Source organism: Trachemys scripta, chromosome 7 (assembly GCF_013100865.1).
Source record: "Trachemys scripta elegans isolate TJP31775 chromosome 7, CAS_Tse_1.0, whole genome shotgun sequence".
Lineage (NCBI taxonomy): Eukaryota > Metazoa > Chordata > Testudines > Emydidae > Trachemys > Trachemys scripta.
This window is the reverse complement of record NC_048304.1, coordinates 58,436,848-58,455,921: the sequence shown is the minus strand read 5'-3', so window position 1 is coordinate 58,455,921 and position 19,074 is coordinate 58,436,848. Positions and strand designations below refer to the sequence as shown.

Sequence of the window (19,074 nt, the reverse complement as noted above, 5' to 3'; positions counted from 1 at the left end):
AATCCGAGAGAAACGCGCCCTTTCCCACATTTGTTAAGTGGCAAAAGAACACCGATGATCAAAAATCCCATTATCTTCATCTCTTAGATTCTGAAGAAATCCTGTATTGAGATCCTGGCAGCTGAACCATCCAGTGTCTGTGCAGGAGGTGAGCTTATATTGAAATCCAATGAGATGGCAAATTAGAGTGAAATTACAAAAATGTCTCATAGCTCCCTACAAAAGCACCAGACCCAAAGGCCCATGGAAGTCAATGGAAAGTCTCCCACTGGGCTTTAGATAAGGCCCAGTGAGTCTGTGCTCAGCTTAGGAAGGAAGCTACAAATGTAGAGATAGGCTCAGCTTTTCAAAGCCACCGAAGGAAACTGAAATTAGTAGGAATTGGGGTAGTGTTTTCAAAAGCACCCAAGTGACTTAGGAGGCTAAGTTCCATTTTCCAAAGTAACTCCTGGCCAGATTTTCAAAGGTGTCTACAGAGAGGCACCTAGGCACAGATCCTCAAAGGGTTTTAGGCTTTTTACTCCCATTGGCATCCCATCTGCATAGGTGCTTTTGAAAACCCCATTAGATGCCTGTTTGTATCTTTAGGCACTTATATGGCTTTGAGGATCTGGTCCTTAGGAACCGAATTCTAAGAGAAAGGCAAAGGGATTTAGGCTTTGGGTGGTTACATCATTTTGGGACCTAGATTCCTATATCCCCGAGCCAACTTTGAAAATTTCAGACATTTATTACAATATTAGGATCTGCTCTTATAGCACTCATATACATAAGCAATCTTTACTCACATGAGTAGTCCTAGTGACTTAAATTGGCCTACTCAAATGAGTAAAGATTGCTCTGTCTAGGCTTAGAAGCCACACCCATCACTGTACTAACTGAGTCGTTTTCAGGCTGCCTGTTCCCGCTAGCCCAGTTCTGGTTGCCTCCCATCTACAGACTGACGAAGGCCCAGCCTTGCTTATCTTGAAAGTTAGGCATAAGTAAAGCACAAGGTGATATGATTTTGTATGCATCAGGGGAAGAGGTTTACACAAGGAAGGGTTTGCAGAAAGACGGCATGCTCAAGTGTTACAATCATAAAAAGATTTTGGAAAGTACTTTGCATGAAATTATAGTATCATGTGGCTTAAATCCTACAGTTGTTACTCAGGAAAAATCTCCCTTGAAATCAGTAGATGTTATACCTGGCTAAGGACTCCAGAATGTATTAAGCTGGTTACAAAGGTCAAAAGATTGAGAACCATTTTTCAAAAATGTTTCTTAATTTATTATTTTTTCAAATTCAAACATTTTTGACCAGCAATATAACTGGTCAATTAACATAGGGACATTTAATAGCAAGTTTGTTTACATTTTTCCTGATCTTTTCCCAGCATATTGAAATATTGTCAAAATTTCAAAATTCAAAAAATGGTGACCAGCTCTGATAATACTGAAAATAATAATGAAGACACCTCATATATTCACTTTCATCTGAAGAATGCCAAGTGCTGCTTATTTTCTGAACAAAAGACCCACTTACTGTACCAATAGATTGCAACCTGTGTCACAGTTTTCAGGAAATATTGAAGTGTTTGGCTTATTAGAAACTGCAAGCAGTCAAAGCGATGATTTTATCAAATGCACACGGATGTTTCAGATTTATGGAAAGGTGATCGGAGCTTTACTGAAACAGAAATAATGAACTGCATAGACCAAGATACCTGGTGGTTTGTAAAGTGTTAGCATTTTGCATATTCATAATGAAAGAACTGCTAGTGTGTTTGGTAAATGCAAAGTATCCCCAGGGGAGCTGGTGCTAATGACATGCCTTTCATGTTTAGTATATTGAACATATAACCCTTCTGGTTTGTGTTAGCAATTCATTTGCTGTGTTTTTGTCTGTTTAGAAGACTATTGCAGCAGAGTAATAATGACACCGTAAGTTTTGCTGTAAGGTATAATTTACAGCACGGTTATTTAGAGCTTATGCTACTGTCTTGCATTCATTTGCTTATACATTACAAAAATGAGTACATTCAAAATAGCAGTGGTGTATGAAAGCTGATCTGGAGCATGCCAGACCAAAGATGTAATTTGAGGAAAATCTAGTAAATATAGCAGAGAAGAGAAATTTTTGTTCAGACTTCATTCCCACATGTCAATTGCTGGAGGATACTGCATTACATATTTCATTTTAAAACATCCTCTGGTGTTTCTGCTGTCTTCTGAATATTCCCAAAGGAAAAAAGGCAGAGAAGATATTTGCCACAAGACATTATCCATGAATTATTAGAAATGGAAGCTTACTGATTAAAAAAAAAAAGTCCTGGTAGAGCAGGTCAAAGAAAAGGGAAACAACTTGGTGAAAAATCATGAAATTTCAAAGTTGTTTTCAATTCATAAGGGTTTGAAATGGACCCATTTTTCCTTTTATTTATTTTGCAAACATTTTCAATATAAATGTGTATGGAAATGGTTATCAGATTTGTTTGTTTGCTGAAAACCTGGTTTTTGTCAAATGAAAAATTTCAGTAACCATTTCAATAACATTTTGAAAATTTAATGAAAAATGAAAGATTTTGCAAAGTTGATAATTTTTCTTGAACGAGTTCTCTCTCTCTCTCTCTTTTTTTTTTAAAAACCAGATTTCAAGAAAAATTTCTCCCAGTTCTCCTTCCTGTTTTATTAGTTCTACAACTTTCCCCTTTTTGCTGATGGAAATAGATTAAAAGATTAACTGAAATATATATGTGACTTTTGAGATGAGCAAAATGTTTAATTAGAGCCAAAATGATTTTTTTTTAACTTTTTGATTTGCTGAACATTTTGAAAATGTTATTTTTGGGTCAGCCCGAAACACTTTTTAAAATTGTCAGCAAAACAATCAGTTATTTGCACAGTGCTGGAGGGTCGTTTCACTGAAGTGGAGGGCCACTGCTCCTGGTTCTGTATGAGCTCTGTGCCTATTAATAAATATTTGGAGGATCCAAAAACCTTGATAAAGTGGCACATCCTTACCTGCATCAATATCCCTGGACAACAATATACAGTTGTTATTTAGTTTAAACGCAGTGTAATTTATACAGTTTATTACTTCATCTTCGTTAACGTCTAACTCATATATGCACACACACAGAGAGATATAGTACAGACAGTGAGATATATAGATAGATACACACATACGCACACACTAACACACACACGCACTAGCACATACACACACACACACACACACACAGATGTGTTCATATAAATTCCTATCTCTAGATCTTTTGGAAGTTTCCTTAAACCAACAGTGAAGCTTGTTTGCTTTCGGCTCTGAAATATGCACATCCTGGAGCCAGCCATGGATTTTGCATGAAATTCACCAAAGTGGGGGCGTAGTGGTTAATTGGGGGCTTATTAATAATTCTTACTGACAATTTTAATATTTATTTATAATGACAGGGTTTTGCGTTACTAAGTCAATGGGACTTTTGCTTGAATAGGGACCACAGCAGGTTTTGGCCAGTTCATTATGAATAATAATTACCATTATATGTGTATTTACTATTTAGCAACGATCTCAGATTCATTTTTGAGTTCCCAGTGGCTTAATAAATTGCTGAGGAAATGACTTCTACGTGGCGTTAGCTGAATTCTGACTAGTTCCAGTCTGGGGGTTGTATGTCTGAGATGGAGCTGGCTGGTACATCCATTTACAAATTGATCTAGCTGGGTTATGACAGCTCTCTGATGCTTAATGCTTTTTGACCCTGCAAATTTATAGTTCCTTATGTGGGGAAACGTACTTAGGTCTTTCTGTTCCCTCTGATTGAAAGTGACCAAGACATGCAGCCTGTAAACAGGCGATCAGTGTGGAATTGGAAGTGCCGGGTCTGCTGTTTGACAGCATCATTGCTTTGATTAGGCTCTCGGTACACAGATGTGATTGAAAGGTTTTGCTGGATGTGGCATCCTACTGGCCCCGTCAACTCCCAGGTGTGGATGCAAGCAGTCAGCTCCTCATCAGAGTCAGAGAAGCGAAGCCGACAGCACAGCCACCGCGCACCAGCTTCAACCCACCATCTCGCTGCCAGCGCTGCCCAGTTATTTCACTGCTGACCTTTTTCCCTTCGCTGTCTTGTCAAAAGCTACAATCTAGAATCTGACAGTAACTAAGAAAGAAAAGGACGCAGCCAGAGCCAGGGCCCAAAATTAAATAGAATTAGCCATTTCAACAGGCCATCATCCCGAATATATTAATGCTCCATAGCATCTGACGGGGGAACTGCTCAATAGCAACAACACAATCCAGCTTCGACTGTTTCCATTTCCATGCAAGACTGTTACTGAAACTATATTGTTCCCTTGTGCTCATGTGGACAGATTATTATGGGGGCGCTGGGCTGCTTTAGCAAGCGTCTGTGCAAAGTTGCAGTGACAGTGAGAGGAAGGGCAGGATGGATAAACTGCCTTGACAAGATTAAACTTCCAGATGAGGCTGTTACTGTGATCATTTTGTATGCAGAGTCCTCTGTATTCACAGCGATGGTCATTTTTAAAAAAAATCACTAATATTAATAGTAATGACACCTTTGTGGCTGCTGTATTTGAAAGCCTGTTCCTTCAGAAAAGCAAACAGCTGTTTCGTTTTAACATGTTGCTTTTATGAATGGACAAAAAAAAATATCACCTTGCCCAGGTGGCGAGATCATTTTGGAGTTAGCAGGCGAAGAAACGTCAGAGTGCAAGACTTGGTACGCAAGGATATACATGTACAGCTGCCACTAGAGAGTGCCGTGCGCCGAGAGGGGAATGTAACCCACATTCACATTCTGGGTCAAACGCTGCTGTCAGTTACCCTGGTGTCAAGGAGAAGGTTCAAATTCTGATCAAGAGTAACTGCAGTGAAGTAAGTTGGTTTACATCAGTGTAAACTGGTGCACGATATGAATTAGGCTTGGAGTAACTCAATTATCATCACTGGAGTTACTGCAGGATTATACTGGGGTAACAGATAGTTGAATTTGGCCCTCAGTCTGTTTTAATTTATTTTAAGGAGCATTGTTTGCTGATGCGAATTATGACATAATAAACAGGCCCAGTTCTGTGCGTTCAGCTCCCTGATTCAAACCATCCTTCTGCAGTAAAGCACCAAAGCACATGCTTAACTTTAGACATGTGCTTGAGCCCCATTGTCTGAAGCACAGTTTAAACTTCAGCATGTATTTAAGGGGGAGGTTTTCCAACATGCCAAAGGGATTTAGGTGCGTCAGTCTCATTGGACTTCTGCATCTAAATCCTGTAGACACTCTGGAAATCCTCTCTCTAAGTGCTTTGCTGAGTTGGATGGGTTTAAGCACATGCTTAAATTGGGGCTTGAGAGTACAATTTTCAAAGGTGCCTAAGTGACTTAGGGGCCTGTCCCATTGACTTTGAATGGGATTTGGACTCCTAAGACACTTAGACACCTTTGAAAAAATTGCCTTGTATGACTTTACTGGGGGCAGAAAGTGAGTAACTGATGGTAGAATATGGGCTACACGCGTTAATACACAGCACTGAAGCTACTGCAGGTATTTCCTGTGTGCAGCTCTCCTTTTGCAGATGGGCAATTCATTACAGGAGCTCCTTTTTCTCTCCAAAATATCTTTCCAGCTCTTCACGTTCCCCTAAAGCTTGCATTGTCTCTGTAGAACTAGTGTCCTCTCCTAGCATGCAGTCTTAGATCACGGAGTACTGATCCACACTAACTCCTAGCAGTCACCTGGGCCACTGCCTTTGCAGATCCAGAGGGAACTTGGAAGTAAGAACAGAAGTCCATATATGTCCATAAGGAAGCATGTCTTTGGGCCTTAACCTTTTGGTTGCAGGGCTAATTTGCTGCCCTAGCTGAGGGCCATTTGCATATGTAGTTCTTGATACCGCATTTGAAATATATTTTATATGAGACACCGGAGCCCCATTGCCACATTGCAAAGACTTAACTGAGGACAGGAGGGTCTGATCCTGCTCTTGTTTGCGCTGGGGTCACTTCATTAACGTCAGAGGAGTCACTCCTGATTTACTTAAGTGCAACTGAGAGCAGAATCAGGCCCCATGAGTCTGGGCTGAATAAGGAGATTGGCTTGGAGCATGTACGCTGGTTTGCAGTTGCTGACATAACTGTCCTGAGGAAATTGTTTAATCCATTATTAAATGTGGCAAACAAAGATATCTTGGGCCTGATTCTGATCTCACTCAGACTGGTGTAAATCAGGTACAACTCCACTGAAGTCAGTCGGCCTGATTCTCATCTCATTTACACTGTTCTGCCCCACGGTGACTATTGGGTCCCATGGATTTAGCCCTGATTTATGCCAGTGTCACAGGAGAATCAGGCCCACTGATGTCAATGGAATCACCCTGAGCCTGGCAGGCAGATTCCATCCTCACCCCCCACCATGGCACTCCCTGGGCCACGCTTGGCTATTGTGGCATGGTACCGCTTCCCCTGAGGAGTGTATCTGAGAGGGGGATGAGCTCATGATGGGTTGGGGATTGGAGTTCCTGAGTCAGACTTCACCTCTGTTCGGTGCGTAGGAGTGAAGGGCAAACCATGGTGTAACAATGGGATTGGTTGGAGACTGGAGGGAACGGTCTCATCCATGTCCGTTTGGCTGTGGTTGAATCCGATCATTAGCCTCTGCGCATTGCGTCCTCCCTGTCACAACTGACGGCTCCTCAGATCTCCAGCCATTGCAATTCCAGCAGGAGCATAGACTAGTAAAAGCATAATTCCAGTCTCATCCAGGTTGATGCCTGTGCCAACCTGCTACACGGGCAGGGGAGTATAGTGTGGCGCTGGGGCCTTTCGCTTGTTTGTTCTGTGGATGAGGAGTATTTGCCATATTGGGTCTTAGCATTGGGATTCTGCCTCTAGCAATGGCCTGTGCTGGATGCATCACAGGAAACCCCAAATCACCCATTTGCAACCATTGGGGAAGAACTTCAGCTGGGGTAAACCAGCATCACTCCAATTAAGTCAGTGGAGCAATGCTGATTTACACCAGCTGAGGCTCTGGCTCTGAAAGAAATTGTAGCAAACTGGTGCGTTTTTTCACCACAGAAGCTGGTTGCAGCTCAGACCCTGAAGCCGTCCTCATTTGTTTCATGTCTGAGCTCGCAGGCAGTAGCACCATGTTACCCTGCTGGGTTTCTCAGCTCTGCAAGGGAATGTTTGAGTGCACACCACTTCAGCTAGTGTGGAGGGCAATGCCAGGGGTGGGCCACTGGAGGAGCTATGAGTTTCACAATTAAAAGGATTGAGGGGCCCTACCACCCCATCCTAACGGCACAGGGAGTTGCACTACAACCCTGCATCCTGCTCCTTCTCTGAGAGTTGCATTGCACCACTTGAACCTCATCGATTTTAATGCCAGAAGATAATACAGGCCAGGGAATTTCACCCTGTGATTCCTGCCCCAAGCCCATATTCATCAAGTCATAGATGCCATAGCTTGGTGGTTGGGCTAGAGCATATTTTTTTAGAAAGAAACATCTCATCTTAATGTAAAAACTTCAAATGATGGAGAATCTGCCAGATCCCTGGGTAAATGGTTTCCATGGTTACTAAGTCCTTCCCTCCGGCACATCACCTGCATAAATCCTGATTCCTTGGGTTTCATGCAGGAAAAGTGAACTTCACTCACTAGGTTTTGTAAAAACTTCTTTAAAAAATATAAAATAATCCCCTGTGTTTTAGGTCTAAACTGCTTGACTCCATTAAAAAAAAAATCAGCATTCTGGCTAATTCTCTTTCCCCCAGCGTACCCTGGCTCAGAGTTTAGCTGCAGGAAGAATCTTTGGTGACAAGTTTGGGATTTTAGCTCCAAAGTCAGTTTCCATACTCATAGGAATGGCCATATAGGGTCAGACCAAAGGTCTATCTAGCCCAGGGGTAGGCAACCTATGGCACGCGTGCCAAAGGCAGCACGCAAGCTGATTTTCAGTGGCACTCACACTGCCCGGGCCCTGGCCACTGGTCCGGGGGGCTCTGCATTTTAATTTAATTTTAAATGAATCTTCTTAAATACTTTTAAAACCTTATTTACTTTACATACAACAATAGTTTAGTTATATATTATAGACTTATAGAAAGAGACCTTCTAAAAACGTTAAAATGTATTACTGGCACGTGAAACCTTAAATTAGAGTGAATAAATGAAGACTCGGCACACCACTTCTGAAAGGTTGCCGACCCCTGATCTAGCCCATCCTGTTTTCTGACAGCAGCCAATGCCAGGTGCCCCAGAGGGAATGAACAGAACAGATAATCATCAAGTGATCCGTCCCCTGCAGCCACTCCCAGCCTCTGGCAAACAGAGGCTAGGGACACCATCCCTCCTCAACTTGGCTAATAGCAGTCCCTAGTAAACCCAAGCAGCAAGCAATAGTGTTACACTATTAGCAGGGCCGGCTCCAAGGTTTTGGCCGCCCCAAGCAGCCAAAAAAAAAAAAAAAAAGCCACGATCGCGATCACGATCTGTGGTGGCAATTCGGCGGGAGGTCCTTCGCTCCGAGCAGGCGTGAGGGACCATCCGCCGAATTGCCGCCGAATAGCTGGACCTGCCGCCCCTCTCCGTGGTGGCCGCCCCAAGCACCTGCTTGCCAAGCTGGTGCCTGGAGCTGGCCCTGACTATTAGGTGGGTCTCTCATTCCTATTTAGAGGCCTGCTCTCCACATAGAATTTGCATTGTTATTATAATGGGGATTAATTTTCTCTCCTCCTGAGTGCACGACTGTCTCTGACAATGAAAGTTTTGTGTGCCCAGCAAGAGCAAACTGGTCCTTTGATTGTGCAGTCTGTAAGCAGCTTCCATTTCTAATGCACACACTGTGAGCCGGTTCTGTGTTCAGTCATGCTGTCCTGTGGATTGAAGTGGGAGAAACAAATGAAAAGAAAGACTGAAAAAAATCCACCCTTCTTTTCCACTGAATTTAGTTAAGAGCACTAAGAAGTAGAGATGGCTGCATGCTGCAGAACTTAGATCCAGAATTTTGGACATCCCAAGGTTGGGGAGGGTTTGGCTGGAGGTCTTGAGTCAGCGCCTTGTATATATAGGGGCCACTTGCAAGATCTAGAACTGTTTGTGCAGCTGGATTACAAACATCCTCTGAGATCAGGGGAGTTCAGCCTATGGGTGGGTTAGAAAACCTGACCTATGAAGAAAGCTTGAAAAAAAAACTGGGCATGTTTAGTCTTGAGAAAAGAAGACTGAGAGGAACCTGACAACAGTCTTCCAATATCTTAAGGGCTGTTATAAAGAGGATGGTGATTCATTGTTCTCCATGTCCACTGAAGGTAGGACAAGAAGCAATGGGCTTCATCTGCAGCAAGGGAGATTTAGGTGGGATATTGGGGAAAACTTTCTAACTCTAAGGGTAGTTAAGCTCTGGAATAGGCTTCCAAGGGAGGTAGTGGAGTCCCCCTCATTGGAAGCGTTAATCAAACCCCTGTCAGGGACGGTCTAGGTTTACTTAGTCCTGGCACAGCACATGGGGCTGGACTTGACTTCTCGAGGTCCCTTCCATTTCTACGATCCTATGACTAGGTTTAGCCCATTATAAAAACTGGCTGTCTGCAGATCTAGGGTTCCCATTTCAAACACGCCAAAGTTTGCGTGCCTTTCAGATCAGGCCCTGTTAGAAAACAGAGGCTGTTTCTTATTCCCAAGAGATCTAGCTGGGAAGTTTGAAAATTCTGCTGCCTTCAAATCCAGGTTTGCTAATGGAGGAAGGCAACCCCCCTTTCAGTATGTACACGTCCCTCATCACTGGAGTGTCTGAGCATCTCCCAGGCACTACTGCCGGGGAAGTGCAGTCCCCATTTTAGAGACAGAGAAGTGAGGCACTGAAGAAGCGACTTACCCAAGATCACGCCAGCAGCTTGTAGCAGAGATGGAAATGGATCCCAGGCCCCTGAGTCCCAGTCCAGTGTTGTGACCACTAGACCATCTTGCCTACCTTCTTCTCTGTGCTTGCTCAGGTGACAGGTGGGGGCAATTGAGTTGAAAAGACTGAAGAGGCATTTCCTGCCAACGGGAGCCAAGCACAGTTACTTAGGAAGGAAAAAATCACAAGTTGTTTTTTTCCCCCTTCACAACAGAAGCTGCACAAGCCAGAGCAGCAGCTCCGGGGCAGCTTTAGCGTGTGCTAGCGCTCTGACCAGCAGACAGCTGGAGTACGTCTGATGTGGCTGGCCTTTTCCTGGACCACTGTTTGTTTCTGCTGGGGACAAGGTGCGGGAGGGAGGGAGAGAGAGTGTGAAGGAAAACGGCAGCTGCCAATCTATTAGTAACTCCCATGATGCTCGCACGGGTTGGCCCTTGTGTGGATAGAAAGGTCATAGGTTAGAAAAGGTTCAGAGGAGGGCAACTAAAATGATTAGGTTGTTTGGAACGGGTCCCATATGAGGAGAGTTGACTGTGCACTGTGTGAAGTTTGTACCAAGGCAAACCTCTCCTCTCTAATCCGCGTTGTAGGGGGGAGGAGTCTCCATTCTGCCATCTCTCCGGGAATGGAGCTGCTGCTGGGATAGAAGCATATTGGCGAGGAGATCTCCCATGCAGGTCTGGGAGGAGCATTGTGCCCTGGGTTGTCACACGTAGGTCCTGGTGCCTCCCTCATTCACATGGGTGTCAACCAAAGTGGAGTTACTCGGGAGGAAACCAGGACTAGTGCAATCCAAATCAGACCCGTGATGTTACTGTAGTACCTTTCGTCTAGGCATGTGACAGAGCCACATTTTCAAAAGTCACTAAATGCCAAACAGTTGGTCTCGGTACCTGGCACTGGCTTGCTAGAATCCTGGCCCTTTAAAGATCACCCTCTGGCCTAGCGGGGTGAACTCCATTGCATAGCACTGAGATCCTGTAGAAGGACCCTCTGTCCTGGTTGTAGTCCTAGTTGACATAGTCCACTGTCAGCAGTCAAGAGTCAGCTGGGTCAGGATATCAGGGATCAGAGGCAGGAGACAAACCAGAAATCAGAACCACAAGTCAGAGGTCAGGAGCCAAGCCAGGTCAGGACGCCTGGAAACCAAGCTGGGGGAGCAGAAGCAGGAGGTGCAGGTACATAGTCCAGAGGAGGGTGAATCCCAGGTGTTTGGACAGCTTCCTGTTGCTGGCTTAAGTAGGGCTGACGGGCCAATTGGCTGCTCTGGAACTCTGCTAACAGGACGTAAGACGTGGAGCCTCAAACTGGAGCTGGGCTTCATGTGTCCTGGGTCAGCAGGCTGCCAAGTAGAGGGTTGAGGTCTGGCCCTTGGTTTGAGGCCCATGAGGCATGACACTCAGAAAGATGAACTAGGTGAGAAGCCTCCATCTTCCCTGACTCAGGAGGATCATGGCCGCCTTCTGAAAAGGAAACAAGTTATGTACATCCATCCACTAAATGAAATACTCAGCCCCCCTCTGCTGTGGGACAGAACTATCCTCCGGGTCTCCCCAGGCATTCTGAGTCCAATTAGCATCCGCTGGCTTAGACTGTCAGCTCCTTGGAGCTTGTCTTGTACACGGTCACATGCAGCGGCCCTGACTCTCATGTACACCACTCCAGCAGCACACAGGGGCCTCAGTGTAAATGGGGCTCAGGCTTTGTGGGTGCTTAGCTAATAAGGATCTGGATGCAAAGCCCACATTTTGGATGAATATATTATAGGCTAGCTTCCCTGCTGGTGTAAATCAGGGTAGCTCTGTTGATTTCAATGGAGCTGTAGCAATTGACCTCAACTGAGGATCTGGGCCTGTGTTTGGACTGACATATTCTTTTGATCTTGAAATATTGGGGAGGAACAAACCCTGGGGAAATGAATTCACAGGAGGCAAAACATGACGCTGTTGAGAATGTTACAAGCAAATATCCCTTAGGGGACTAAAAAAAGTCTTCCACTATTCTACAGCAATGGTCCATAAACCACTAGTTTGCACTAGCGACCCTGCACTGCTTTGGGCTATTACTGCAGAGTAGTGTAGTCGTTTATAACAGCAGGGTCAGAATTAATCATTTGATTCAGACAGAGCAAGAATCAGCTGCTGTCATGTCCTACTTCAGATCCCACTGGGATTAGACTGAAATGCAGTCTTTGAGAGGGGAGAGGAAAAAGGTCAGTCATTTGTGTTCGTTCTATTTACCATTGCAGAATCCTTTCAAGTTGTGGTAAGAGGAAATGGCTTTTATCACGCAAGAAACATCGATCAAGTTCTCTGCAGCTTCAAGATCAATGATACCATAACAATCAGTAAGTTGATGGGCTGGTGATTTTATGCCGTAAGTTGCACGAGGATCCCGACCCAGCTCCTCTTGGAGTCAATGTGAGTCTTTGCATGGACTCTGGTGGGCGTTCTTTAGGGCCCTAGTCCCATACTAGGGGTCAAATTCATCCCTGTGCAATCCCAAGACCTGGGAATCACTTAAGTCATACTCTGAAGGTAGTGCCCAGGCTTTGTGCTGGGTCTTTCATCCTCACTGCAACAGTGGAGTTGGTTTGACTTGCTATCCACTCAGATACAGCCCGCCTGGTACTGTGGCGGGGGAGACGTGAAATTGCCCTCCACTCTCGTATCTGTTAATAACACAGACTGATGCTGTCCTGATCCTGGGATGCTGTGCTCAGACACATGTCAGTTTCACTGGCTCAGGAGGAGTGACCAAGGGCTGGTGCCATTGGAGGCCTGTTCAGTCCCTCTGTGAAATGAGTTGGTCAACTCATATCACAAAACCGAGCACAACTGTGCTAAATTGGGCCCCTTGCGGGCAGTCCCGGCACACAAGCTAAGGCTTGAATGAGCCAAAGAGATGCCCCTCTCCCCACCATGTCTAGAAGTTGCCTGAGTCTGTCATGAGTGATGCACATGAGCGGGGGAGTTTGTCCACTTCTGCTCATACCATCATTATTGGCTGAACACAATAGGGACTTTTATACTCTGTGGCTGTCAATCAGGTGGCTGCCTTTTTCCAGCAAGACAAAACACAGATAGATTGCTGCTTCTTTTCCTCTTCTGGCTGCGTGCTTGGACGTGGCGGTTCAGGAAACTGGTGGTCTCCATCCCAGTCCACTTTCAGATGCCCAGGGCCTGAGGCAGGCTGTTTCCTATGGGGTTCCACGTGGTGCAGATAGCCAGATGTTGACATCTCTCGGGCTTTCTGACCATTCCCCCTATTCATGAAGCACCTCACCTGTTTGTATTTGATCCCGGCAGAGCTGATGCTGAAGTATGCATAAAGAAAAGCACCCTACCTCTGCATCCCTTCACTGCTGGGCTTCCCTCGGGCCAGGCCCTCATTGATGTATAGCTACACTGATTTATCCCAGCTGGGGGTCTGCTTCTTTCTCTGCAGTCAGCTTGGCCCTAAAACTCAGCAACATTATTTCCCCCTTGGGAGACTGAGCAGGGAGGGCCAAGGAGCACATGGACTGTGGAGAACACAGTTCCTCTCTCAGTTCCAGACAAGTAGGATGTTGCACGCTGGCCAAGGGACTCTGTGGGGAAACTCACACAGCTGCTGCTGCTACTGAGGCTCATCCTCCCCTGTGGACAGAATCTGGCCTCCAGGATTGGGGTAGGCTGGCACCCCATGCTAACCCTAAAATCACACTGGCTAGGAGCTCCCCTGGGGCTGGTGGCTGGGCTGCTTTCTAGCCAAGCCTGGTTCCCCTGGGTATCTCTCTGGCCATACACATCAGCTGCTCCCTGGGCCCCTCTCCTAGTTCTGAGCTCAGGCTGTGTCTGGGCCTGCTGTGCACCTGCAGACAGCAGTACCAGGCCACCTTTTGCAGGCTCCGCCCAGCCCAGCAGGCCCTCTTCAAGGGTATCCATAAGCCAGCTGGTGCACAGCAGACCAGGTGGCCTGTAGCCAATCATCTGTCTTCACTTGGGCTGGCTGACCTAACCACCGTGGAGTGGCACTCCCACCCTCCGATGGGGAGCTGCAGGGAGTGCCAGATCTCTGATTAGCTGCAAAGGAGGAGAGGACAGCTGCTCTCCTCTGGCCATCCTCTCATCAATCAGTGCCAAGGGGGCAGAGCTGGCCCCATCACAGGCATGCTTTGCATGTGGAGTGGGGGCTCCAGACACAGAGCCACCAAAACATGGAACTGGTACCCTTAGTCTGCTGCGTCTGCCATTGCACACGCCCACTGGGTGATCACTGTAGGACGGTGGCTGGAGACTTCTCCATGACAGCATGGGACTCCTCAGAGTGGTACTGGGATAGAAAATAAGAGCATTTGATTTGGAGGGGGCAGTTAGATGGACTTTGCAAGCAGACGAGCTGCTCAATAGAGTGACAAGGGGGGTGAGGTCACATCTTTTATTGGACCAACTTCTGTTGGTGAGAGAAACAGTCAAGAGATTGCCCAGTAAAAGATGTGACCTCACCCACTTTGTCCCTCTAATATCCTGGGACCAACCCAACTACAACAACACTGCGTTCAAGATGCACAATACTAAGCCAAACATTTAGGTGACCCATCCTGAGGGTGCCCTTTGAAGGTTTTGACCTGGCGATGTCACAGCTGTGATCTGGAATGACAAGTAAAACCCCTAAAGACAAGGACCTGTTCTGAGCCATGTCCACATTGGGCCTGGTCCTGCACCTGCAGCTCTCCTTGATGTCAACAGCAGCCCTCCGTTTGAGCCCATTCAGGAGACACCGCCCTTTCCGTATGTTACAGTCTGTCTTGTTTCCTTTTAGATGAAAAACCAACTATTGTTCAAGACACCTATCTGCTTTGCCCTGCACCAGTAATAGAAGACATTGGACAGTAAGTACAGCTCTGCAGCCTGGGCTGAAGGAGAGGAGGTGTTGGCTGTGGGATCAGCAGGTGTTTTGCCTAAAAAGGACTAAGCAAGTAGCTCAGGTGTGTGAGGCTTTTCAGATGTTCACTGGCAGGTTCAGCACCATCCTGATGGACCAGACCCTCCCCTGGGGTATGTCAGCATGGCTCCATTCAAGGCTGGGCTCAGACAGCGCGGGACCCTGGGCACACTTCAGCATGGGGCCCCTCATGGCCCTGCTGCCATTTGAAGTGGTGGTGGCAGGGGCTCAGCCTGCCCCTCCGGTCTATATTCCATAACTTGCCAGTGCACTCGGTCGTCGTGATGCCTCTTTGAGGAGCTGGGCCCTGCAGTGCATCGTGCAGGAGGGACAGGGATTAGACTGTGTGATGCTTCACCCAAACACATGGGCACAGCATTGCATCTGGGTGCGCTGGTAAAAAGAGAGTTGAAAACAACATATTGGGTGTCACAGATCCACAGTGTCGGTGCTGCAGCCCCAGCTTTGGAACAGTCACTGGGAAGAGCCCTGCAGTGTGCCAGACCCTCTAGGGGGTCTCACTCTTCCCTCTGGGTAAGCCACTGGCTTCACCACCTCCTTAGATGGGACCTGTGGGCCTTCAGCACTCCTGCTTCACACTGGGAGCTCAGCAAGTCCCACTGGGACAGACCCCTGAGGGAGACTTGTGCAGTCTTGGGGAGCAATGCACCTCCTCTGCTAGCACCTGCAGGGACACATCCAGCGTTGTCACACTGCCGGGTTTATTAGTCAGCTGGAACGCACATAGGAAGGCCTTGGTTGGCCCAGAGGAATGAAGGTTAAAGCACAGTCCAGAGCCCAGCCAAGCTGCAGTGAACCCGACTGTTCAAGCTCTGTCTCCCCGTCTGTCTGACATGTATGCCCCCACAGCCAACACTTAATGTCCATCTCATTCCCGCTCGCCCCCAGTCCTTTGCTCCTGACCTGAGGAGAGGCGGCGGAGAGGCAGGGCAGTCCATATCTCTCTGGGCTCTTGGTTGCTAGGTGTCCATGCCCAGGCAATTGGCTTTGCCATTGTCTTCTCAAGAGCTCCATTGATATGGGACGTGAGTCCCCAGACAGGTAGGCCCCATTCCTACCTGTGTCTTAGCCTGATCTGAGAGCAAACATGCCCTTTTCACCCACTAGGTAGCAATGCCGCATATAGGAGAAACTGAGGCACACATATTCTTCATACAAATATTCCAAAAAAATTCCCACTTCGTCACATTGGGTTTGAAAGTTACAGCTTCCACATCAACCCTACCATAATCGCCTGGGGCACATTTCCATCACCGCACACAACTTCCTGCTGTTCGTGGGCATGCGGAATAGTAGGGATGCATGAGGGGACTGAATTTCTGGCCATCCTTCTGCTCTCATGTACGGTGGTGTAAATCAGGAGTAACGAATGAAGTCTCACACTAGTGTGGAATCAGTGCAGTAGGATGTAGAATAGTTGCATTCAGGAGCTCTGATCAGTGCCTCATAGTGAGTTTCACCAGGGCAAAGAGTGGGTGTGAAATGCAGCCATTCTTAGCTGGTGGCATGTTACATCCACTCTGCCTAGGCAGAAAGGACTACACAAGGTGCAAGGCGAGGGGGGGATTGGGCCCATTGATCCTTTTAAGGCATTGTAAATAAAATCCCTACAAATTCACACCAGCCTAATTGAGGACAGAATCTGGCCCCCTGACTACACGGGCAAATGGCCACATTCTCCTTAGTGCAATGCCATTGATGTTAGTGGTGCTGCACCAGGACATGTGAGTTTAGTTCCAAGTCATCTGAGCGGGATGCAAAGCTGCAGATCTCAGAGGTTTGCTTTGCAGGGGCCTGTACAGACATTTCCTTCCGCTTTTCTTTGGGTTGGTTCAAACAACTGTAAAATCCAAAAGCAGAAAACTCCCAAATATTACCTTGTTTGACTCTGAACAGGGTACCATGGGAACCACATAAATCCACCCACGTCTGTGAACCTTTCAGCGCATCCTGGGCTCGGCTTCAAATTTGCAACAAAGTGGCGCTAGGCAAACGTCACGTGGTTTCAGGTTTCATCTCCCAGAGTTCTAGTCAGGCATTTCGTCTGTCTTCCTGCTTCACGGGAGGTTTAATTTAATTCTCCCTAAACAATTGCTGGTAGCCAAGATACTAATCTGTGTGAACTAGACTACTGAGCAGAGAAGGAGGAATTGCTTTGAATGTTGAAGATGTGCTCCATCAATTTTGAATATCAGCAATTCTGAACGCATGTGATGTCCCCTCCTCCCCACATTTTGCATCTAACTCTAGAGCGGATTGAGATTGTATTGAATTTCAAGCACGTTTCACATTTTGACACCCCTCCTCCCCAAGAAAGAGGGGGGATGGATTTCAAGTGTCTTTATTTATGAATCAAATTTAGTTTCCTGTGTTTGGATATTCTCTGCTCTTGCCAATGATGGTGACTCCTCCACCCACCTCAGCAACTTGTTTCATGACCCAACCCCCTGTTAAAGTTAAAGGGTTGAATTGTTCCCCATCTTAGCCCCATTGTGTGCTCAGATACTATAGTGAGGATGGCTAGATAAGTATTTAAATAGCTAGGTGGAGTTTAAGCCAGGGCAGAATTAGACTCTTAGGCACAGGTGCTAAACTGGTGTATCCCAATGACAATGTACACCAGCTGAGAACATGCCCTCCAACTTAAGGCCAGATTCTGCTCACAGCTACCCTGGCATAAATCCAGAGGAAGTCTGTTAACTTTGGTGGCTATGCTCAGGGTTCATCCATGTGAAAAGGAGAGCCCAGTGTGACCCCACAGTATTCCCTGCTGCAGCTTAAACCTGTAGCTTCCCATTCTAGCACAGGTCGTATTGCAAATGTCTGAGCCGTAGCATTCTAAGTCACTGAGCTTGTGCCCTGTACCCCCAGGGAGAATGGAGTCTCTTAATAAAGAACATATGCCCCAACTCAGTTTAGCCAATGTTACAATGTTGGCTTTTGGGCAAGCAAACAGTCAGATGCAGGTGAGCACCTGCCGTCACATAACTGCATTGACTAGGCAGGAAATGCGTTCAGGAGCCAATGGCCAGGAAGAAGGGGAACAGTGGGTATAAAGATGACACTAAAAATAAATTTATCTGTTTGTGCTTTAGGGTGGTTTTCCTCCAAGTCAGCATGAACAGCGGGCTAACGTTCATCTCCAGCTCTGTCAGCATCACCAGCACACAGTGTGTAAGTATGGGGCAGAGCCACCAGAAACACCTTGAAAAGAAAGCACTGCTCTCCAGGGAAGGGCTCTTCTCCGTTGCGATTGCAGAGCCGATCCCGGCAGTGCACTAAAAAGCAGCGAGGGGTGGCTGAGAGCAGTTCATTAGTGATTGCAACCCATGCCTGGATCGCGACTAATAAATAAGTGCAAGAATATCCTCCCCCACCCCAGGAAAGAGAGAACTGCAGATCTCAGACCTGGGCTGGGAGGGGCCCATGGACCCCCGGAGGCAGCCAACCCCCCCCAGAAAGTATTGGCAGTCCACCGCTATTCATCATCTGTTCCCCATCTCATTCCCATTCATTAAGGGGTGGTATTTGCCACTGGAATGGGGTGAGGGTTGGCCTTCCTGGCATGGGGAGGAGCATAAAGGGACAGTAGCACCAAGTGCTGGGATCAGCTTTTCCTGGAGGGGCTGTTCTGTCACCCAGCCAAGGGAGAGTTTTCCGTGCCGCTGATACTGATGGGAGAGGGGGAGAGAAATGGCTGGGCTACGCGGCGGCTCCATGACTGACGTCAGCGTGGCATCTGTCTGCCATGGGGGAGCAGGACAGGAGTCAACAGCCCAAAATGACCTTTTAGGGAAGATTAATTTTAGAAGAAATCAAATAATCCAAGTTAAGAAGCCAACTATGATGAGTGATTTGCTCACTGCACCTCAGGGGAGAGAATAGGCCACATCCCCAGCTGGTGTAAATCAGCAGAGAGGCAGTGGAGCTACATCAGTTTACACAGGGTTACCATACGTCCTCTTTTTCCCGGACATGTCCGGCTTTTCGGCAGTCAAACCCCCGTCCGGGGGGAATTGCCAAAAAGCCGAACATGTCCGGGAAAATGGCGGCTCTGTTTAAGAGCCAGGCTGCCTGAACGCTACCGGCTTCGGGCAGCCCCGTGCCTCCAGACCCTGCGCCGCCGGAGCCCGGGACGGGAAGTGCCCGGCTGGGGGCGCAGGGTCTGGAGGCACGGGGGCTGCCCGAGCCGGTAGCGCTCGGGCAGCCCGGTTCTTAAACAGAGCC

The 19,074-nt window shown here is 47.1% G+C and overlaps 1 protein-coding gene across 1 annotated transcript in view; it reads left to right on the top strand.

Moving 5' to 3' along the window:
- ANTXRL (ANTXR like) overlaps window positions 1-19,074 on the top strand; it is an 85,674-nt gene that overhangs the window by 26,038 nt on the left and 40,562 nt on the right. Inside the window, exons 9-12 of the mRNA XM_034775893.1 lie at window positions 88-148; window positions 12,149-12,247; window positions 14,704-14,773; window positions 17,943-18,021. Of these exons, the coding sequence (XP_034631784.1) occupies window positions 88-148; window positions 12,149-12,247; window positions 14,704-14,773; window positions 17,943-18,021 (309 nt within the window). The remainder of the gene's footprint in view (window positions 1-87; window positions 149-12,148; window positions 12,248-14,703; window positions 14,774-17,942; window positions 18,022-19,074) is intronic.